The 19,585-nt window shown below is 39.6% G+C and overlaps 2 protein-coding genes across 2 annotated transcripts; one reads left to right on the top strand and one right to left on the bottom strand.

Annotated features, from left to right (window-relative positions):
• Positions 1 to 159: 159 nt before the first annotated feature.
• Positions 160 to 8,470, top strand: LOC124131004 (isopentenyl-diphosphate Delta-isomerase 1-like). The gene is made up of 6 exons (XM_046494066.2): positions 160 to 367; positions 2,284 to 2,444; positions 4,828 to 4,920; positions 6,218 to 6,348; positions 7,016 to 7,208; positions 7,844 to 8,470. The coding sequence occupies exons 1-6, from the start codon at positions 237 to 239 to the stop codon at positions 7,975 to 7,977; spliced, it is 843 nt and encodes a 280-aa protein (XP_046350022.2). The 5' UTR covers positions 160 to 236; the 3' UTR covers positions 7,978 to 8,470.
• Positions 8,471 to 10,288: 1,818 nt separating this feature from the next.
• Positions 10,289 to 16,228, bottom strand: LOC124131003 (GTP-binding nuclear protein ran-1-like). The gene is made up of 3 exons (XM_046494065.2): positions 16,074 to 16,228; positions 13,339 to 13,500; positions 10,289 to 12,224 (listed from the first exon to the last, which is right to left on the bottom strand). Exons 1-3 carry the CDS (start codon positions 16,146 to 16,148, stop codon positions 11,820 to 11,822), a joined length of 642 nt encoding a protein of 213 aa, XP_046350021.2. The 5' UTR covers positions 16,149 to 16,228; the 3' UTR covers positions 10,289 to 11,819.
• Between the last annotated feature and the right edge of the window lie 3,357 nt (positions 16,229 to 19,585).

The following is a 19,585-nucleotide window of genomic DNA, read 5'->3' as shown; positions in this document are numbered from 1 at the left end:
GTATTGTGTTTACTTGGAAAACCTCGATAATGGTTTCACGTAGAAGGGCAAATTAGCACAAAAGGTTATGATTTCTCAGTAAATACACAAACTTCAATCGTTTTGTGTGATGGAAAGCGTTCTTAATTCGTCAAATGTATGTTTTAGATATAACCGCAATATCAGTCCACTGAATTTAACCAAGCAGACATCTCGAATACCTACCCACCTTATCATCAGATGAATGTCCACTAATCATGCGAAACTTGATAAGATCGAAAAGCGTTTATTCATTTTTGAAAGTTCTGGTGAGATCAGAGGCGAACAGATCAACGGCAACGTTAAATCAGAAGGCACAAGGTCTACACATTTCATTCAGCAGACTGAGGTATACAGGGCTACTAGTTGTTGCATTAAGTGTTAAGAGGTCGCCTTCTGCCTAAGCAATTTCGGCTGACCTGTCCCTCTTTGGGACTCCTGTGTGTGAGTAGGGTACACATATCTATTGTGAGTTTGGTATTCACATAATTTCTGTTTTTGTTTTGATGTGATTTCTATTTTCTCATATTGATATGATTTCATTTTTATCCTTGATTTGTGAAATATCTCTGTGCTTTACGCATATTGCTCCGTCATCAGCGAATTAAGAAGTTTGGGTAGGAGAAAACAGTACTAGACCTATAGCACACTTATGTAGCTTCTAATTTAGGCTATCGAATAATATAAAATTGGTGAAACCTAACGCTGAAGACAACATGAGATGGAGGGTGAGAAGTTAGTGTGCTTTCCTGTAGGCACAGGACTGACACACTATCATTTTATGATAATGCAAAATATTTGCCAGCAGACGTAGGCGCTGAAGATCGCCTTAATTTTTTAACCATTTTCCCCAATACAGGTAATATTAATATTTGTAAAAAACATTTCGTCATCTGATCTAGTTAAGAAAGAGAGAAGATGTCAGCCTTTTTCTTATTTTATATTCTCTCCTCTGACATTAAAAACAATAATCTGTGATCCACCAAATGAAAAAATAATGGCCTCAGAATACAATGATTAGTGATTGACTGCCCGATAGACATCCTGATCAATGCAATGTAACTCGTTCTTACATAGCCTGTGATATTACTAATGCAAATTTAACCAATATGTCATACAATTAAAGTACTCACTATGAACGCAACATGTGGGTGTACGTAAATTAGATTCATCTTCAGTTTATTACTGACCCTGCTGTTCCTTGCTAACCACATGTACATGACGTGTCATCTGTTGTGGAGGTATTTCATTATTTCTTGTCTATGAACATTGTAAGCGACCTGGCTACCATGGCTACATGATCATGATGATATAGATGTCTGGCATATGGAGGAGGCATTTGTTGTCCAGGGATCCATTCACCCGCCAGCTGTAAAATATCGTACATGTATGTAGTATTGTTGTCTTGTACAGTTATGTTGAAGTGTCCTAATAGGGGCTGAATTCATGACCACATTGACTGTACATTGTTATGAGACCTATAAAATATTGTCTGGTTCTGATTGTATTTTAGCTTAAATAAGAAGGCTTTCTTTTTTCACATTTAAAAATAAAATAAAAGCATGCTAAAATTACTGTAGATTCAAGTACCGGTAAGTTGGTGAATGAGGTATTTATGACAAATACTTCCAGTTCTTTGGTGTCAGCAATAGTTATTTCATATTAAGTGTCTTTTCTAATTGGATAAAAATCCTGGACCAATTTACTATGATAGCCTTGTTTCAAGCATCATTGAAATGGCATAATGCTAAAATAGCCACCCAATCAAATTACTCGCATAAGCATGAGAAATTCTCTGGTAAGTTACCATGGTTACAGACAGGAGTGATGGAGCTGGTGAAGTCATTTCAAAACGCAGCTATAGGTCCAGGGTATATATCCTTATAGAATGGAGATATATTACCCTGGATAATCAAGGATGCTAGTATCTAGATTCTTGGAGACTATAAATGGTCCTTTAAAACTTTCAATAGTCTCTCTAGTAATCATGCTAACAGATGAGTAGATCGTACTTCTTGTAATCCTGACTGGTTGGCTAGGAGTCAGTGATCTAGCTCTATAAAACCGGCCTTAGTGCTATCTGGTACAAGCAGACACACACATGCACATTGCTATATACATGATATCAGTGCAATGATCTTGAATGCAACGCTAAACCTCATTCACCTAACCTTGTTGGAATAAACAAATAGTTCATTTTGTATTGTGTTTCAAATATTTAATTTGCTAATTTAAAAAATGAATTGTTTCAAATTTGGGTTGCAGATATTTTGCACACGCCGCAGTAATGGCAAACAGTTGTCGTGAACTGGATGACACCCAGATCAAGTTGCTACAAGAAGAATGCATCCTTGTGGATAGGAATGATAAAAATATTGGCTCAGCCTCCAAGAAAAAATGTCACCTGCTAAAGAATATTGATGAAGGTAGGTGGTTAAGGTACTGGGTGTTGAATGAGTCAAGCCGAACATGTTGAGTGCGGGAGTCTAGTTCATCTAGCACCATCTACTTCACAGCTCATTTCAGACCGATGGTGTATATAGAATAATTGGATACGGAAGAAAACAACTTGACCATCTAGATTTTCACTTGTCTCCGACTAACAGACTGGTGGCTGTGTCTAACCCTGATACCCAGTGGTTGGTGTGTTTGCTTACAGACAATCTCCCTGGTTTTATTCCCAATAGCTCATTTGGGTCTTCTTGTCATTGACATGATGATCTCCCTGACGTTTGATGTTCTCTGTATGTATTTGGAAAAGATTGGGTTCACATGGTACAGGGCTATGGTTCGTTATGGATAGTTCAAAAGAACAGCTCCTTAGACATGTTTCAAAAATATGTATACCGTATTCAACGTAATAAGCGCCCAGGGCGCTTTCAAAATTAGAAATAGGGGGCTCTTATTAGAATATTATTTTGGTAAAAGAAAAACAGAGTTGAAAGGTAAATTTCATGGTTTATGCTGACAGCCTGAAATGTTTATATACGACATATATATTTTTCCAGAATTTAATTGCCCATAATCAAGGGTGCATATAACACATGAGTGCGTATTATACGCGAACAAATAATTCTTGTCTACATTGATCAATCGGAAGGGGTGCTAATTGGGATTGTTCACTAGCCAATATATTAGCAAATATCACCGTGGGCGCTTATTAGAGCACAGCGCTTATTACGTCAGTATATGTTTCGACAAACATTAATATTAGTTCTCCTTTAATACTATCTTTATCTGTACAGATATGCCCTTTTCTTACCACAGTGATATGGTTGGACATAGATTTAGCTTGATTTAGCTAGATCTGCCAAGAAGCTAATATTTGGCCCCAAGTCTTAAGCAATTATCAATAAAAAGTTCCCAAATTGGAATAAAAAATTGTAAAGATGTGTTACTATGGTAATAACTAAATGGAAGGGGTTTGCAGAGGTGACTTGCATTTCAGTTTTCACTGACAACAGGACCAGTATACAAAGAGAGGCTTTAATGTTCAGTTTTACATTTTTGCATTAAACAGAATATTAATATACCCCTGAATTTTAACAAAATAAAGACTTGTAAGAAAGTCTCAATTTTGAACAAGATCATGTTTTTCCCCATTTCGTCTGCTGAGGCAACTTAGTTTGGAATCCTGGATAAATCCCTGTAGACATCTGTGTAACGCCATATCTTCTTGATGGCAAGACATCACTATGGCGAGACTCTTGCTTTTGAGTGCCGTAATGACACAGTGTATGGGTTGGGGGCACGGGTGGCCCAGTCGTCTAAGGCGCCGCGATTCGCTGTGCAGAGTTGCGTCCCTTGGGCACGCCAGAAACCTATGATTGTGGGTTCGAATCCCGGTTCGCCCCGATTATGTTTCTAGGTTTGTCAGCACCATACCCGTGCTCGTGGGTTTCACCGAAGTGGTAAACGTCTTAGACCTGCATCACTTCGGGCTTTCCTCCCACATTAAGCTGACACGCTGTGATATAACTGGAATAATGTTAAAAGCGGCGTTAAACCAAACTCAGACAGAGAGAGAGTGTATGGGTTCGTTCACACCCTTCGGGTAAATGTTCTGACCACATTCCATGAGCTTGTTAAATCTCCGTCTAAATCATCATCAACAACAAGCACATGCCAACATGACTTATTGGCCTTTCATTAGTCTGTCTCCCAGACTCCAGAGTAGAAAGAAAATAAAATTAACTCAAGTCGAGAATGATTTGGCATGTCTAGATTGCCTCAGGATTGTTCTGGTTTCCATTTGGATTTTTATTTTTTTATTTTGTAGATCATTTTTTTTAATAAGGTAACTTTATTTTTAAATGAGATAACTTTATTTCTGGGAGTAATTGTCAGTCTAGACTTTTGTGTCAATACTGCTGTAACAAATGCGATACCTGTCTGCCTCAAGATGTGAGGACCAGAAAGTGTCAGGGGAACCCATGAGCCAATCAGATGTCAGCTTTCTAAGACAATTTGGCTTGATTTTATTTAACGCCTTTCTCTGACTTTAACCCTTTTGGGTGTAGATACCCTTGCACTCACAAATGACAGGATGTTAAAATGTTTCCATTACAGTATCATGATAATACTGCAGCATTCTTTTTTCACATTTGGATTTCCTTTATTTTCAAGATGCTTAAATCAGATCTGGTGTGAATGTTTTAACAAGTTGTAGAAGCCACGATGCTGATTGGCTGATTAGAATGTCCACCTGACGGGACTTCTCTTGGATGTGTCATCAAGTCTTTACACAGTGTGGTACTGTATCGGAGTAAAAGATCTGATTTTATGTAAGTAATAATCCTCTGATTCCAGGTATGCTGCATCGAGCATTCAGCGTGTTTCTCTTCAATAAGGAGGGCGAACTTCTGATCCAACAGAGATCGGATGCTAAGATTACGTTTCCAGGTAGGTGTCTTTACTCTGTACATGTGTCTGCAGAGCACCAGATAAGCTGTGTATCTGCGTAAAATACGCATCAGAAATGCAGAAATACGCAGTAAAATAAAATCCAAGCGTATCAAATACGCAACGAACATTACAGATACGCTACAAAAATAAAACTTGAGCGTATCATCAAAATATTGTGAAGTATCCCTGCGTATTCGATTAGCAAATCAGCAACATTTTTTGAAATTATAAACGGGCATTCCGTCAACCTTGCCCAACTCCACGATGACAGTTACATCATGATCATTTGCCATCACATTTTCTTGTGGAAGTATTGTGGTATTTTTTAGTCCTATAAAGCTCTCGAACCCACATGACACCAGTTTGCAGGGACTAGATGAATAGTTTTTTTAAATATTTAACTTAAATGCCCACATGTGTAAAAACTAGTGGGTAACAGAAATTTGAATACCCAGATAGAATTACTGATACCCAATGATTTTAAAATGCATGGGTAAAATACCCACAACACCAAAAGCTTATCTGGAGCTCTGTGTCTGTATATCAGTATGGGAGCACACAGGTCCAGTCATCTAAAGTGCCACAATTTGCTTTGGAGTTTTTAATGTTTATCGATTTGTGCTGATGTGTTTGACATCAGAAGACACTCAGGAGAGATTCTTTTTATATACAGTTATTTATCTTACCATCTTCACTGTCTCACATTACTTGACACACACTGACGTGTTGATTCTTATGAGAATCAATCTTTTACTCAGATATGATACCCCTCTGCAAGATCGGAGGCCATCTCCATGAAAGTTTCTAATCAGCCAATCAGCGTCAAGGCTTCTAAATTTTTAGTTCGAGTGAGCAAAGCATTCATACAAGCATATCTGATTTTTCTATCTCAGAAACGAATATGATCATGGAGATCCATTTGGAAAATAATAAAGCTCACTAATATATTGTGGATATTTCATTCATTTTGCCCTCAAAAGGGTGTACAATGTAGGGTGGTGTATATTTGTGTTCTGGGGGGTTTCAGTTGGCAGAGATCTGAAATTCCAAATAAGGGCAGTGAAGAAATAAAGCCGGATTGTTTTCGAAAGCTGACATCTGATTGGCTCAAGAACTCTCTCATCCTTCATTTTGATTGAGCATTTAAAGTTTTTTTGAAGTTCAACTGACAACCTTGACAGTGTCCTAAGATCTTCATGCTTAGGGAGATTTATCAGACTAAAGATCTGATTTTGATGAGCTGGAGAAATACTGTTTAACGTGGTGTTGAGTACAACTTCCTCACTCCCTCCAGGTCACTGGACCAACACATGCTGCAGCCACCCCCTGAATGTGACGGGGGAGTTGGAGGAGGCGGCTGCTGTTGGAGTCCGCAGAGCCGCACAGCGGAAACTCAAACATGAACTTGGCATTGAGCCAGAACAGGTGAAAAAACATTAATAAAATCAGGTCTGACATTTCAGCACCAACCCTTTGGCCTACTGTGCATGGAAGTTGACCTCCCGCATGCGTGTATACTCTAGAACAGTAGTCATGCCTAACTAAATCTTTTGATGATCATCATTTCAATAAAGAAAACATTTTTATTAACACTTTTTTGGCTAACAAAAACAAATTGTTTCCCAAATTTTCTCAATTTGTTTTCATATTTCAAGTGCGCCTTCTTCAAAAAACTGTATCTGCGGTTGAAGGGGGACCTTCCAAGTTTGATTCTAGTCATTCAAAAACCTGTTTGTTTTTTACCTTGTACTCAACTTTATGATATATATCATTCAAACAGTTAATCAGTACACAGAGAAGATGTCCCTGGTTGCTGCAAGTCACTCATTGCAGCTTGTAGACTCAAATTAAAAATGGGCCGAGGGATTGGTCACAATGTGTGAAGCCATGTGAGTGATATCTCTGGATTAATGCAAAAAGCAGCAACCTAACCAACTCACTCACTCATAATATGTTATGATCATGTTGAAAGTCGACTTCCAGAAATAAATTTCCCCTCTGCTTTTGAAAATGAAATGTGCCTTGCTACTGAGAAAGAATTATGATCCTGTAATTTTACTTATTTATCAAAGCTTCTTGTCTGTTCTTGCAGGTGCCTGTTGACGGCTTCCACTACCTGACAAGAATTCACTACCGCTCCAACAACGTGCCTGACGACAAGACGTGGGGGGAGCACGAGATCGACTACATCCTGTTGTCACAGAGAGATGTAGACCTAGTTCCTAATGAGAATGAAGTAAAGGACTACAAGTTTGTCAGTAGAAAGGACTTGAAAGATTTATTAGGTTTGTCATCACCTTTGTTCTTAAGTTCCATTTGGAATATTAGCCGGTCTCACTGGTTCTGGTTCTTTTAATAATAACTGGATTTGAACACCAGAGTTGAAAATTTCAGTATTGTCTCAAGTATTCAAAATGTACCCATGAATTTTCAGCATTTTAGTTGATTATAAATGCTTTGAGATTATTTTTATCAGGAAAACAATTTTATTTGTCCATCGCATCTTGCAATTCTGATTTATTTTTCTTTAAATTTTCGATTTTTGGGGTCAGTTGATTCTAAAACCAAATAAAATAATGTTTGGCCAAAGGAAGTGTATAAAAAGGGTTGAAGCGTGTCATCGTATCCCAATTGGGTGCATCAACGCTCATGATGTCAATCACTGGATTGTCTGGTCCATACTCGATTATTTACAGACTGCCATAATATAGCTGGAACATTGCTGAGTGCGGCGTTAAACAACAAACAAACAAACAAACCAGACTGTAAGGGGCAGTGGGATAGCCTACTGGTTAAAGCGTTCACTTGCCACTCCGTACCCCACATGGTTCAATATGTAAAGATCGTTTAAGGTGACCCCATTGTGATATTGCTTGAATGCTGCTTAAATTACTCACTCACTGACTGTGTGAACTTTCAGAGACAGCTGATGCGGAAGGTATTCTTCTCACTCCCTGGTTTCGCCTTGTGGCAAACACATTCCTGTTTGGCTGGTGGGATCACCTGGACAATGTTGACCAAGACAATGACCACTCCACAATACACCGCATGTGACCACCATGTAGTCGCTGACGAAGTCGGCGATGTAACCACCGATGTTGCCACCGATGCCGAATATTGTCACCATTGTCAATACTTCATGAGTTTGTAGACACAACATTCCTCCATCCATGTGAATACCATCTTCCCGATGCAAGGGAGATAACTGACTATAAAAGTCCAGTTTCCCCCCTTGCCGGACTCAGCTGGGATTTCGGAGTTCTATTTTGGCTGGACTAACGAGTCTATACACAGTCCAATCAAAATTGTGTAACGAAATTGGCATCCGGTTCGTAAACTGCAGTGCAGATATCGGTTGATTGCTGGATTTGCAAAGCAGTGTACAGCCAGCTTGGCGTTGAAAGATACTTTCAAAATCTTTCCATGTTTCTAATCAAGGTGCTCAAGTAATTTGTTGCTCTTCACGAGGTTAGGCCCATTTTATTACAATATAGATCTTGATTATCAATCAGATCATCTTGACTACATGCAGCCATTTTGTTTGAAACAAATGCAAGTAATATGATCGGTGGAATCTGATTGGTCAAAAGGAGGGACATAGACGGGATATGACTCGTAATAGCCACTGTGGTACTACGATTGAGTCACAATATTCCAGCCTTGTTCGGCAAGGGTGGAAACTGGACTTTTAGTCAGTGAACTCCCTTGCCTTGGGAAGATGTATGAATACATCTACTATGCTGTGTAGCAGGAGTGTATCAATATATCGAACTATCAATGTATAGCAGTTCTGGCCCTACAATTGTACTGTATCAATAGGAATTTAAAATTACCACAATTGGAACTATCACTTGATATGCATACAGTTGACAATACTATCAGCATTTTTACATACGATATATATTGTACCACTGTTACGATATAACACGTAAATTATGCGTCAGAAAGCTCAGTTTCGAACCTACTGTGTTGATTAGCAAGGATAATGACCACTTCAGATTAGAGTTACTTCCCTTTGGTTTGTAAAGTACTGATCAAAGCAATATAACACGTCGCTTAACTGACATTTTTTTATCCCTACTGGTAACAAGACAAGTGCTGCCATTTGTAGTCTAAATCTTATTGAAGTCATTTTATGGGTATTTATTGATTGATATGTTGTATATCATGGTATATTTATTAATATATTAAATGTACTGCATTTATTCTGTTTGTCTTTTTATTTCAAACATTCTTGAAGAAGATACAATAGAGTGCCTGTTCGTAATGATGATTAATATTTCAAGTCATCTAAGGTGCCGCAATTTGCTGATTATTATTTTACTTGGTTTGTCAGCACCATACCCGTGCTTATTATGCCTCAAAGTTAGTTTGACCAATCAGAGAGCAGAACTACTAATCCCAAATGAGCATGAATACCATCAGTAAAATTCCAAGATGGTTGTTAGAGACCTAATATGAGACCATGTAGAGTTAGTAGCAGCCATTTTGGATTTTCAAACACCCACCTCACAATTTTCACATGAGAATTTTCTGGTACAGTAATGCATTTTGTGTTTTGTGTTTTAATACCATTAATTTTGATGTGCAAGGATGTAAATGTTTTCTGGATCACGTTTGTGACTTTAATAAAGATTATATAAAGTTAAAATTATCAACAAGGTTTGGCCTCTGAGGTTTGAAGAGTAGTCTCCCTTTGACCCTTTATGTTTCAGGTTGTAGGTGTTAAGTTTTGAGTTTTAAGTTTTGACATGACATGTGCGACAAAGATACCAAATAGTGTAAACTTTTCTATTGTGTGTTTCACCAAAGTGGTAAAGTAAGGGTTATAAAATCTGCATCACCTTTCCACCCACGTCAACCTGACATATGACTCGAAGCATGAAAGCAAGTCACTTACCCAAGGGGTGCGGGTTGCTGCAATGCGCTGTGAAGTGAGTGAGTGAGTTGGGTTTAACGCCGCTTTTAACAGTATTCCAGTTACCGGTATATCGTGGTGTGTCAGCTTAATGTGGGAGGAAAGCCCGAAGTGATGCAGGTCTCAGACGTTTACAACCTCGGTTAAACCCACGAGCACGGGTATGGTGCTGACAAACCTAGAAACATAATCGGGTCAAACCGGGATTCGACCCCACAATCATAGGTTTCTGGCGTGCCCAAGGGATGCAACTCTGCACATCGAATCGCGGCGCCTTAGACGACTGGGCCACCCGTGCCCCGTGCTGTGAAGAGTTGCGTCCCTTGGCACACCAGAAATGTATGATCGGGAGTCTGAATCCAGGTTGGCCCCATTTATTTTTCTGGATCTGTTGGCACTGTACCCGTGCTGGGTTTGATGGTAAATGTCAGACCTGCGTCACATCATGCCTTCCTACCAACTTAAGCTAACACACCGCGAAATAACTGGAAAACTGTTCAAGCCAGTGTTAAATCCAACTCACTCACAATTAACTTGACATATAACAAAGAAAATGAAACTTCGAAAGAGTACACATAATGTCTTGTAAAAAATCAAAGAACGGCCTTAATGATGCTACATGAGTGATAAAGAAGGCTCCTACACAATGTACGTTTGTTGAAGGTGGATAACCTCAAGACAATTCAAACCCTTTCATCCACGACATTAATAAAAGAGGGTGCTCGGCTCAGTCAAATTTGTAGTCTCTTTAAATTTGATAAATGTCCCACAAACATAATTGCATGTGCCTGCTACATTTTAGTTGAAATGTTATGTACAAATATATCAATGTAGTAGTTAATGTTCAACACAATTACACTGCCAGAATCGCTCTGTTTCACCATGAGATTAATTCTTAAATATAGAACAAGACAACACATGGGCACCAGGCCTTTGAGAGCACACACACCCTTTAAATCACTGTATCATCCCGGGACAACATTAATGAATCAATGACTGTTTTAGCAATCATGTTTCTATGATACAATTTACAGAATTATCATCTTCGTGAACTGGAGCCAGTGAATTCCACAGAAACATTCATCATTAGAAACTATCATGGACAACTCAAAGTGGAATTGCACAAAAATATATTTATTCAGAACAAGAAGGAAATGTGCTTGAAATAGTCCATTTCCTTGAGAAGTACACCTGCTTTTAGTTGTCCGTTAGCCAGGTGTTTCTAAGGAGTATGTCCTGAGAACTGAAGGTGCTTGAAATAGTCAGTTAGCCAGGAGTGTTTCCTGAGAACTGCAGGTGCTTGAAATATTCTGTAAGCCAGGTGGTTCTAAGGAGTCTTTCATGATAACTGCAGGTGCTTGAAATAGTCCGTTAGTCAGGTGGTTCTAAGGAGTGTTTCTTGAGAACTGCAAGTGCTTGAAATAGTCTGTAGGCCAGGTGTTCCTTGAAGGTGAATGCGTGTTTCCCCGAGGACTGCAGGTGCTTGTTGAAATAGTGTGTAAAGGTAAAGGGGTGTTTCCTGATGAGGTGGGAGCACCTGGAAGGCCCATGTAGAACACGGATGATCCCTGATGACCATCAGTCATGGTAGAGGAATACTCGGTCTGTCATACACGTGACCACTTTTCACTCTTCATGCACATCCAGACTTCCTGTAGCGCTGGTTCTCACCCTAGAATTCAACCTTTCATTTGGATGAAGCTTGACACTGGAAGAAACATGATGTCTCTGTTGAGTTTCGTTCAGTCCAGTGAACGAGTACTGGTTTACGCCGCTTTTAGCAATTTTCCAGCTACATCGGAGTATCAAGGAGGAACACATTGTGCCTGTGTATTGGAACCCGGGTCTTCAGCGTGATGAGCGAACGCTTTAACCACTAGGCTACCTTATCCCTGTGGTCGTTTGACCCTTGTAACCAAAGCATTGGTATAAGACTCCGAATGCAGTGTCTTTCACCAGCTGTATCTGTACTGCAAAACTACAGATCGTCATCATCTTCGGGGAGCACCATGTTTGTTGCATCCTCCAGTTCCTTTTCCATCCTGGCCAGAGTTTCCTTGTCGATGCTGATCTCCGGTGGGGGATGACAGGGCCCAGACACAAATTCCAGCTTTGAGTCTCCCACCAGTTTCCTCAACAGGCTGAGGAACGGCTTCTCGATGTTGTAGTTGCTCTTTGCGCTGATGTCGCAATACATCAAGTTCTTCTTGCGATGGAATTTGATGATTCTTGATCGGACTTTGCGTTCGCGGACATCGACCTTATTGCCGCACAGCATTATGGGTATTTTGCCGCAGACTCTGTCAAGATCTCTCCACCAATCAGGAATGTGTTGGTAGGTTGTCATGGCAGTCACGTCGAACATGATGATACCACACTCGGCCTGTGGAAGATGTGAAGGAAATCAGCATTAGTTCAAACATTCCAGCTATATCGCAGCAAATAATCGAACCTGGACTAGAAAAAACAGCGGTTGATAGCATGAGCAACAAGTCACTGTTGTGGTAGAAAGGCATAGTCAACCTACATTGTTACCACCTGATTCCCATTCTAGACATGTTTGGGGTGCTGGGCCCCGTTCCTCAAAGCGATCTTAGCGCTACGATGATCGTAAACCTATGTTAGAGTATGGGACTTACGATCACCTTAGTGCTAAGATCGCTTTGTGGAACGGGGCCTTGACCATTGTAATATTCGTCATATAGCAGTGTGCCTCATATATCAAATCCCAAGAGACTTTAAACATCAGTCTGTAACCCCTGAAGATTCGTGTTATAATAGGTCTTCATCCACCCATGCTTGCCTTATAGGCGACTATGCTTGTCGTAAGGGGCGACTAGGGGGATCGGGTGGTCAGGCTTGCTGACTTAGTTGATGCATGTCATCGTATCCAAGTTGCCTAGATTGTTGTTCATGATGTCAGTCACAGGCTTGTCTGGTCCAGACTAGATTATTTACAGACCGCCGTCATTTAGCTGGAATATTGCAAAACGATTTCAAGAAATTCCCCTTCATATGTTTTACTACAGCTGGTGACTTGTGAAGACCCGGGGTAGAATAGGTCTTCAGCAACCCATGCTTGCCATAAAAGGCGACTAGCTTGTGGTAAGAGGCAACTAACGGGATCGGGTGGTCAGGCTCGCCGACTTGGTTGATACATGTCATTGTATCCCAAATGCGTGGATCCATGCTCATGATGTCGATTATTGCTGGAATATTGCTGAGTGCGACATTAAACAACAAACACAGAAAATACAGCTGGTAGGTTACAATGTGGTATGTATTTGCCAATATCTCCCTAGCAGACTGGGACCTTGTTATATCTGAAAACACACACACACACACACACACACACACACACACATTAAACTCCATTTCATCTCACAACTAAATGCATCACTTCGGGTTTTCCTCCCACATCAAGCTGACATGCCGTGATAAAACCGAAATACTATTTAAAACCCAACAATCACTCACTCACCCACTTACTCACTCACCCCGATGTAGTAGCCGTCACGGAGGACGCCGAAGTTCTCCTGTCCTGCTGTGTCCCACAGATTGAACCTCACAGGGCCGCGGTTTGTGTGGAACAGGAGGGAGTGTACCTCAGCTCCCATTGTCGCTATGTACTTCCTCTCAAACTCACCCGTCAGGTGGCGCTGCCAATAAAGATAGTAATTAAGATAAGCCAAATAATGACAATAAGAGGCATATTTAACTTGGAACCGACAGTCGTAATATGTCGAGATTGCTTCTTGCACAGGACCATATAACTTATAATAAAAGTTTGTTGTTATTATTATTACTTGCATGGTCCTGTGCATCGTGGAGCGAAGTCTAGAAAAGGATGCCGGGAACCAATTCTTACTCGATTGTCTGGTCCAGGCTCGTTTATTTACAGACGCCGTCATACAGCTGTAATATTGTTGAGTGTGGCGTTAAACAACAAGCAAACACGAAAGTTCGAAATATCCCCACACACCAGGAAGCGAAGACAATTATTGTTTGTTACAAATACACTTACAAAATACGTACATTATCATATTTAATATCTAATCACATGCATAGGGCGTCTTTGTAAGAATTACTCATATGTGTCAATTGTACTCAATTTTTAATGGAAATATTCTTGACGCGATTGATTGCTTGGCTATTTTGTCATATGACTAGTAATCAATATTACCATGGAACTGGCACATTTCCAGTCTCTTTCAAATCCGATATGAACCCTTTCCAAAATATGATCGTACCTCCATACTTTAACACTAACAAGATCGGTTTGCGTAAGGGGGCACATTTGTAATGTTACTGACAAATTTGCAGCTTCATTTCAATTTGAAAATATAAAAGTAATAAACATGTCAGTACACGAGTACTAGTACTAATACTAGTTCCAGTACTCCCATCGCAAGTTCAGATCCCATGCCGCAGTTTTACATGAATACCCCACTCAGACACAGTATACGGACTCCGAGCCGACCAGTCCTTGTTTTAGCCCTTAATGCCGAGAGCCAGACATTGTAACAACAAGTACCATCTTTTAATATCTTTTGGAATGACGCGGGCGGGGATCGAACCCCGGACCTTTGTTCTCCGGGCGGATCCCTACCACTAGACCACTGTGACTCTAGCACATATGATATATGATCGGGTCAAATTACTGTTACACATCGAGTCATTCAAACAGCACCTTCTCCTAATCTAGCCGAGCTTCTATTATCAAGATTAATAAAGAAATATATTAATTTATCATAGTGTTATCAATGCGACAAAGCAATCCGATAAATATGCAAATGATGTCACCTAGCAGGAAATAACTTCAAGCCTATACATCGATGCAATGTCTACTTGCTCACTAAACCATTGGCTGACGCTCACGTTACGTCAAGACTGGGGATTCGCCGATGTGTGGGTGATTCTGTGTACAAACATGGCTTAAAATCATTCAGCACTAAGTGAAATGGGCTGGTTCACCCAAACGTATACTTACGCGGTTTCTAAAATAGCTTTAGAAAAAAAATCATATCATTAAGAGATTATAACCCTGGTGTGTTTTTGTATCGTAATATCACATAACGGGTATAAACATATGTATTTACAAATTGTATTCCTCGCAATATTAGACGCGACGGGGTAGCTTCGTGGTTAAAGCGTTCGCTTGTCGCACCGAAGACCCGGGTTCGATTCCCGACATGGGTACAATGTGTGAAGCCCATTTCTGGTGTCCCCCGCCGTAATATTGCTGGAATATTGCTAAAAGCAGCGTAAACCTTTACTCACTCACTCACTCTTCGCAATATTATTATCTTACGAAAACACTCTCGGCCTCTCTCTATATGCCTTGATTTCCTTGAGACATGATCATAATTTCACTTTTCATACACGGCAACAAGTACAACCACTATATATACCGCATGCTGCAATATTGCTGGGATATTGCTGAAAGCGGCGTAAAACCATACTCACTCACTTTATATGCATCACACATGTACACCAGACAGATTATCCTTTGAACGCTGCTAAAGAGGCATTGGACTCGGTGTTTCAATTAATTCGTTTTTTTGTATAGTTTTCTAAACAGAGAGAGAGTACTGGGGGGTGGGGGGGGGACTAGATGCTTTATCCTATGCATCAGAGGCTAAACTCAGACAAACGCTTAGTCTCTGAAAATATATGATTTGGATATTAAGATGGGAGATCCAGGACCCTTGGGGAATCTAGACTTGCTTCCTTTAGGGCTATAGAATAACAGTAAGGGCTGGGTCAACCTGAAAGTAATATGGTCCAGGGACTGTGAGACTGGCTAAGGCTGAACTATATACCTGGTGAATACTCGCGAATAACATTTGATCTACTAATCACGTTATTCTATTAGCACTATATGCATATAATGATGTTATAGTATGGAATAATATGTACACTTGATAGGAAATCGTTTAAACAGAAACGATGGATATGCTTTGATAGATACCTTTTCTAATATTTTAATATTTAACTAACTCAATATTAACTATTTGACAACGTATGTCTAGACATTAACACATACTATACTAACGTATATTTTATTTTAAATGTAAACGATCGTGAACGAACGATGTTTATATTGGTTACTAGCAAACAAGGCAAATAAATGTATAGTATTAATCACATTATTATCTATAGATGGTTCCCTCAATAGACAAAAAAGGAATGAGTCTTTAATAATTGTAAAAGATATGGAATTATTCTTTACCTTGCAAAAAGTCGTTTTGCCCACTGACCCATCTCCGATCAAAACTAACTTAAACGTTGGAATTGATCTGTCCATCTTAGGTAAATTTCTATGAGCGTCGGACAGAGATTTGACGTTTGGTTACCACCAAATCACCACTGTGAAATACGCAGTAAAAGCCGTGCGTTATATACAAGAGAACCGGTTCATGTCTGCCCAAGTCTGTCTAAACCGATCGTGGCTGCTTCGAACGAGACAGAACTACCCGCGTTCAACTCACTGCAAATATTTCTACATCAATACTGTGCAAGTACAATTGATCGTTATGAAGTCATTCTTTGAATAAAATGATTTAAGCTTTTCTAGAATATTTCATAAAGTAAATAATGTCTTACCACCATCGATATGCATACATATCACCTGTCAGTAATTATATTTGGCTCAACTAATTTATCACTTTACACATGTTGTGTATATATAGTATAACAATCAATATCATATGTACCCGGTTAAATGAAACGGCGAAACTTCTAATAAATGTGAGAGAAATTGTTTTCCCATTTTCTCAAATTTGTTTAGAAAACAACGCTAGTGTTGACATTCATTGGATATTGCACAACAGCGTGAAATGCTATATTGGAAGCCAGCCAACTGTTTCATTCATGCGTCGCAAGCCTTTGGTGATACGCCCATTAGAGTTATCTCCCTTTATTGATCAATTGTCCTTATGTGAATAATATTTGACGATAATAGTCGATTTGTTTGGTTACCGCTTGGATAGAATGTTGGTCTTTTGTTGAGTTAATATGTTAGTGATTCGAATAATAACTACAAAATTGGTGTTCTCGTGTGTCTTGTTTCATTATTTTGCGATGACAGTTTTCGATAAATCCAGAGGCTGTTGTGTAGAAAACACTTTTTTCAATCTGGAAGAGTCGTTTTCTTCTACCCAGAGGCTGTTTGCTATGATTGAAGTCGATAAAGCGATGTTTCCCCTCTCGGCCTCCATATTATTGAGACAATGGTAATGATGTTTTTAATTTGTTTGTAAAAGAAAAACAATCTTATTTCTCGTTTCTCATAACAATTAGTCCAAATAAGCAAAAACAAAAGAGACACAATGGTTTAATTCAGGTCAAAGAAAAAGCTAACATTCTTTCGACTACAGCAAGAGCATGAGACGGGCACCTGCGTGAGACATGGCTGGTGACATGCTATCGATACTTCCTTGGTTAAACCGTGTCAGCCTCATGTGGAATGCGCGGCTTGTAACACGGGCATTTGATATACATCTACAGGTGGGAAGAATATATAGAAGCTATTTGTGCGTCATCGATGGAGAGTGACCTGCAAGGTTGATAGTTTCATGAGTGTGTGTGTGTGTGTGTGAGAGAGAGAGAGAGAGAGAGGGAGAGAGAGAGAGTATCGACACTTTGCCAGCAGGTGTATCGATAGCAGGTGCTTGCCAGCGTTGTATCTTTACATCAGGGAGATTTGTCTTAGGAATGTATCCTACTTTGCCGACTCCCCATATTATGTAACATTCACCCTACCCACCCCACCCCCACTCCCGACACACCTGTCCCTCTCGTAGATGACCAGTAAAAAAATGTGTATATAGTATTTTAAAAAATGTCAAATAGAACTGTATACTGTTGATAAATTGTGGTGACCCTCTCTTTAGCTGTCATTTTTTCGCCCCACTCCCACCCTATCATAAATGACCAGTCCCTTATGTCCATTCTGTTAAACAGAAAGGGATACAAATATACTGTGGGTCATAGAAACTAGCATTGACGTCCTACACATACATGTCCTAATAATAGCCACAGACACAGATGCCTGATACTGGAAAACTCATAGCCTGTATAACATGCACTAAAGATACAAGTCTTCATTTTCACGGCCAACCATAGCTTTGAGAATAATATTATTAATCTAAACATTGAACGTGAAAATTATATTTGTTAGCTTATATGAATACATTTGTGCATGATTTACATATATATTCACAATAAATAGACGTGTCCATGGCAAAAGAATAATAAACAATGATAACAATGTAAAGATACAACGCTGGCAAGCATCTGCTATCGATACACCTGCTGGCAAAGTGTCGATACTTACCTGGCTAAACGATCTGAGCAACATGTGGTATGTACCGCTTGTGCGCATGAGATAGCATCTCTTCTATAGCCCTAAAGGAAGCAAGTCTAGATTCCCCAAGGGCTCTGGATCTCCCATCTTAATAGAGCTCCTTTTTACATTTAAATGGAGCTCTCTCTCTCTCTCTCACTCTCTCTCTCTCTCTCTCTCTCCAAATATCATTAAAGAGAATCATGCAGTCGCCTTTTTATATATAGGGTAGTTACGCAACTGAGCAGATTTTGTTCTATTATTTTATAGAAAACTTTGTTTGGTAACATTATTATAATCAGGAGAAAGTCTACATGCATCTTTACTTCTTTTGTTTTTACATCAAAACTCCTGTATACACTACCGGGCAAAGAAAGTATACACCTATGCATGTTTGATGGAGACTAAAACTGACACAAACATTTCACAAGAAATGGTGATGTATTTGATACGGGTATCTTAGTTGTGATCTGAACCTCAAGTTTCAGCCTATTTAGTAACGGTTTGATTACGTCTGTACGTTTTTGGCCACATCCAATTTCAAGCGTATACTTTCTTTTGCCCGGCAGTGTATACTTGATGAAAAAGTAAATAGTGTGGCGATGATGCGAGCTAAAACATGGGAAGTATTTCAACTTGCTTCACTGGTATATTTATACTTTTAAGGATTGTTATTAAGCAACTCCGATGGGATTCCAGGATATAGTAGGTCCCGAACAATCAATGCAAATAACAGGCGAATAAATGGTCCTGGAGGCCAGGCCCAGCAACTTGGTTGATAACGTGACATCGCACCCCGGGGGACCGTTGCTCATAATATCAATCACTGGATTGTCTGATCTAGACTCGATTATCTACAGGCCGCGGCCATACAGCTGGAATATTGCTGAATGCGGCGTAAAACAGCACACACACGCCAAACGCACGCGCTTATTAACCATGCCTTGTCCCTTAACTCTGTGTATTATTCTCTCTGTATTAACGACCATCTGAAGAATATTAATTTGTTGATTTGGGATTTATGGCCTATTTCCGATCTACCTGTAGGTCTGTACTCCGTTAATTCACGTGTGAACACCCTATATAACCAAGCGTTGCTTGTGTCTTCACACGCACTCTCCATATTATAGGGTCTCGTGCTGTGTGACCTGTGAATATACAGTTTATATGACAGTTGACATGGACACGACATTTAAGGAACGCCTCAAAACACACAAGCCGATTATTCAAGAAAGTACAGAGCTGACGTTATCACGCGTAAGTGTTATCAAGAAATATAACTTCCCACCTACAATGGTTCAATAAACTTGACAAAGAGCTTGTTTAATTTATAAAGAGTTGAGATCAATGTCCTCATTTCAGTCCCCCTTTTCATCTTTCATTTGATGCCCTTTGAC

Source organism: Haliotis rufescens, unplaced genomic scaffold (assembly GCF_023055435.1).
Source record: "Haliotis rufescens isolate VD_foot unplaced genomic scaffold, xgHalRufe1.0.p SCAF_10, whole genome shotgun sequence".
NCBI lineage: Eukaryota > Metazoa > Mollusca > Gastropoda > Lepetellida > Haliotidae > Haliotis > Haliotis rufescens.
The sequence above is the reverse complement of the archived record's forward strand: the minus strand, read 5'-3'. Positions and strand labels throughout refer to the sequence as shown.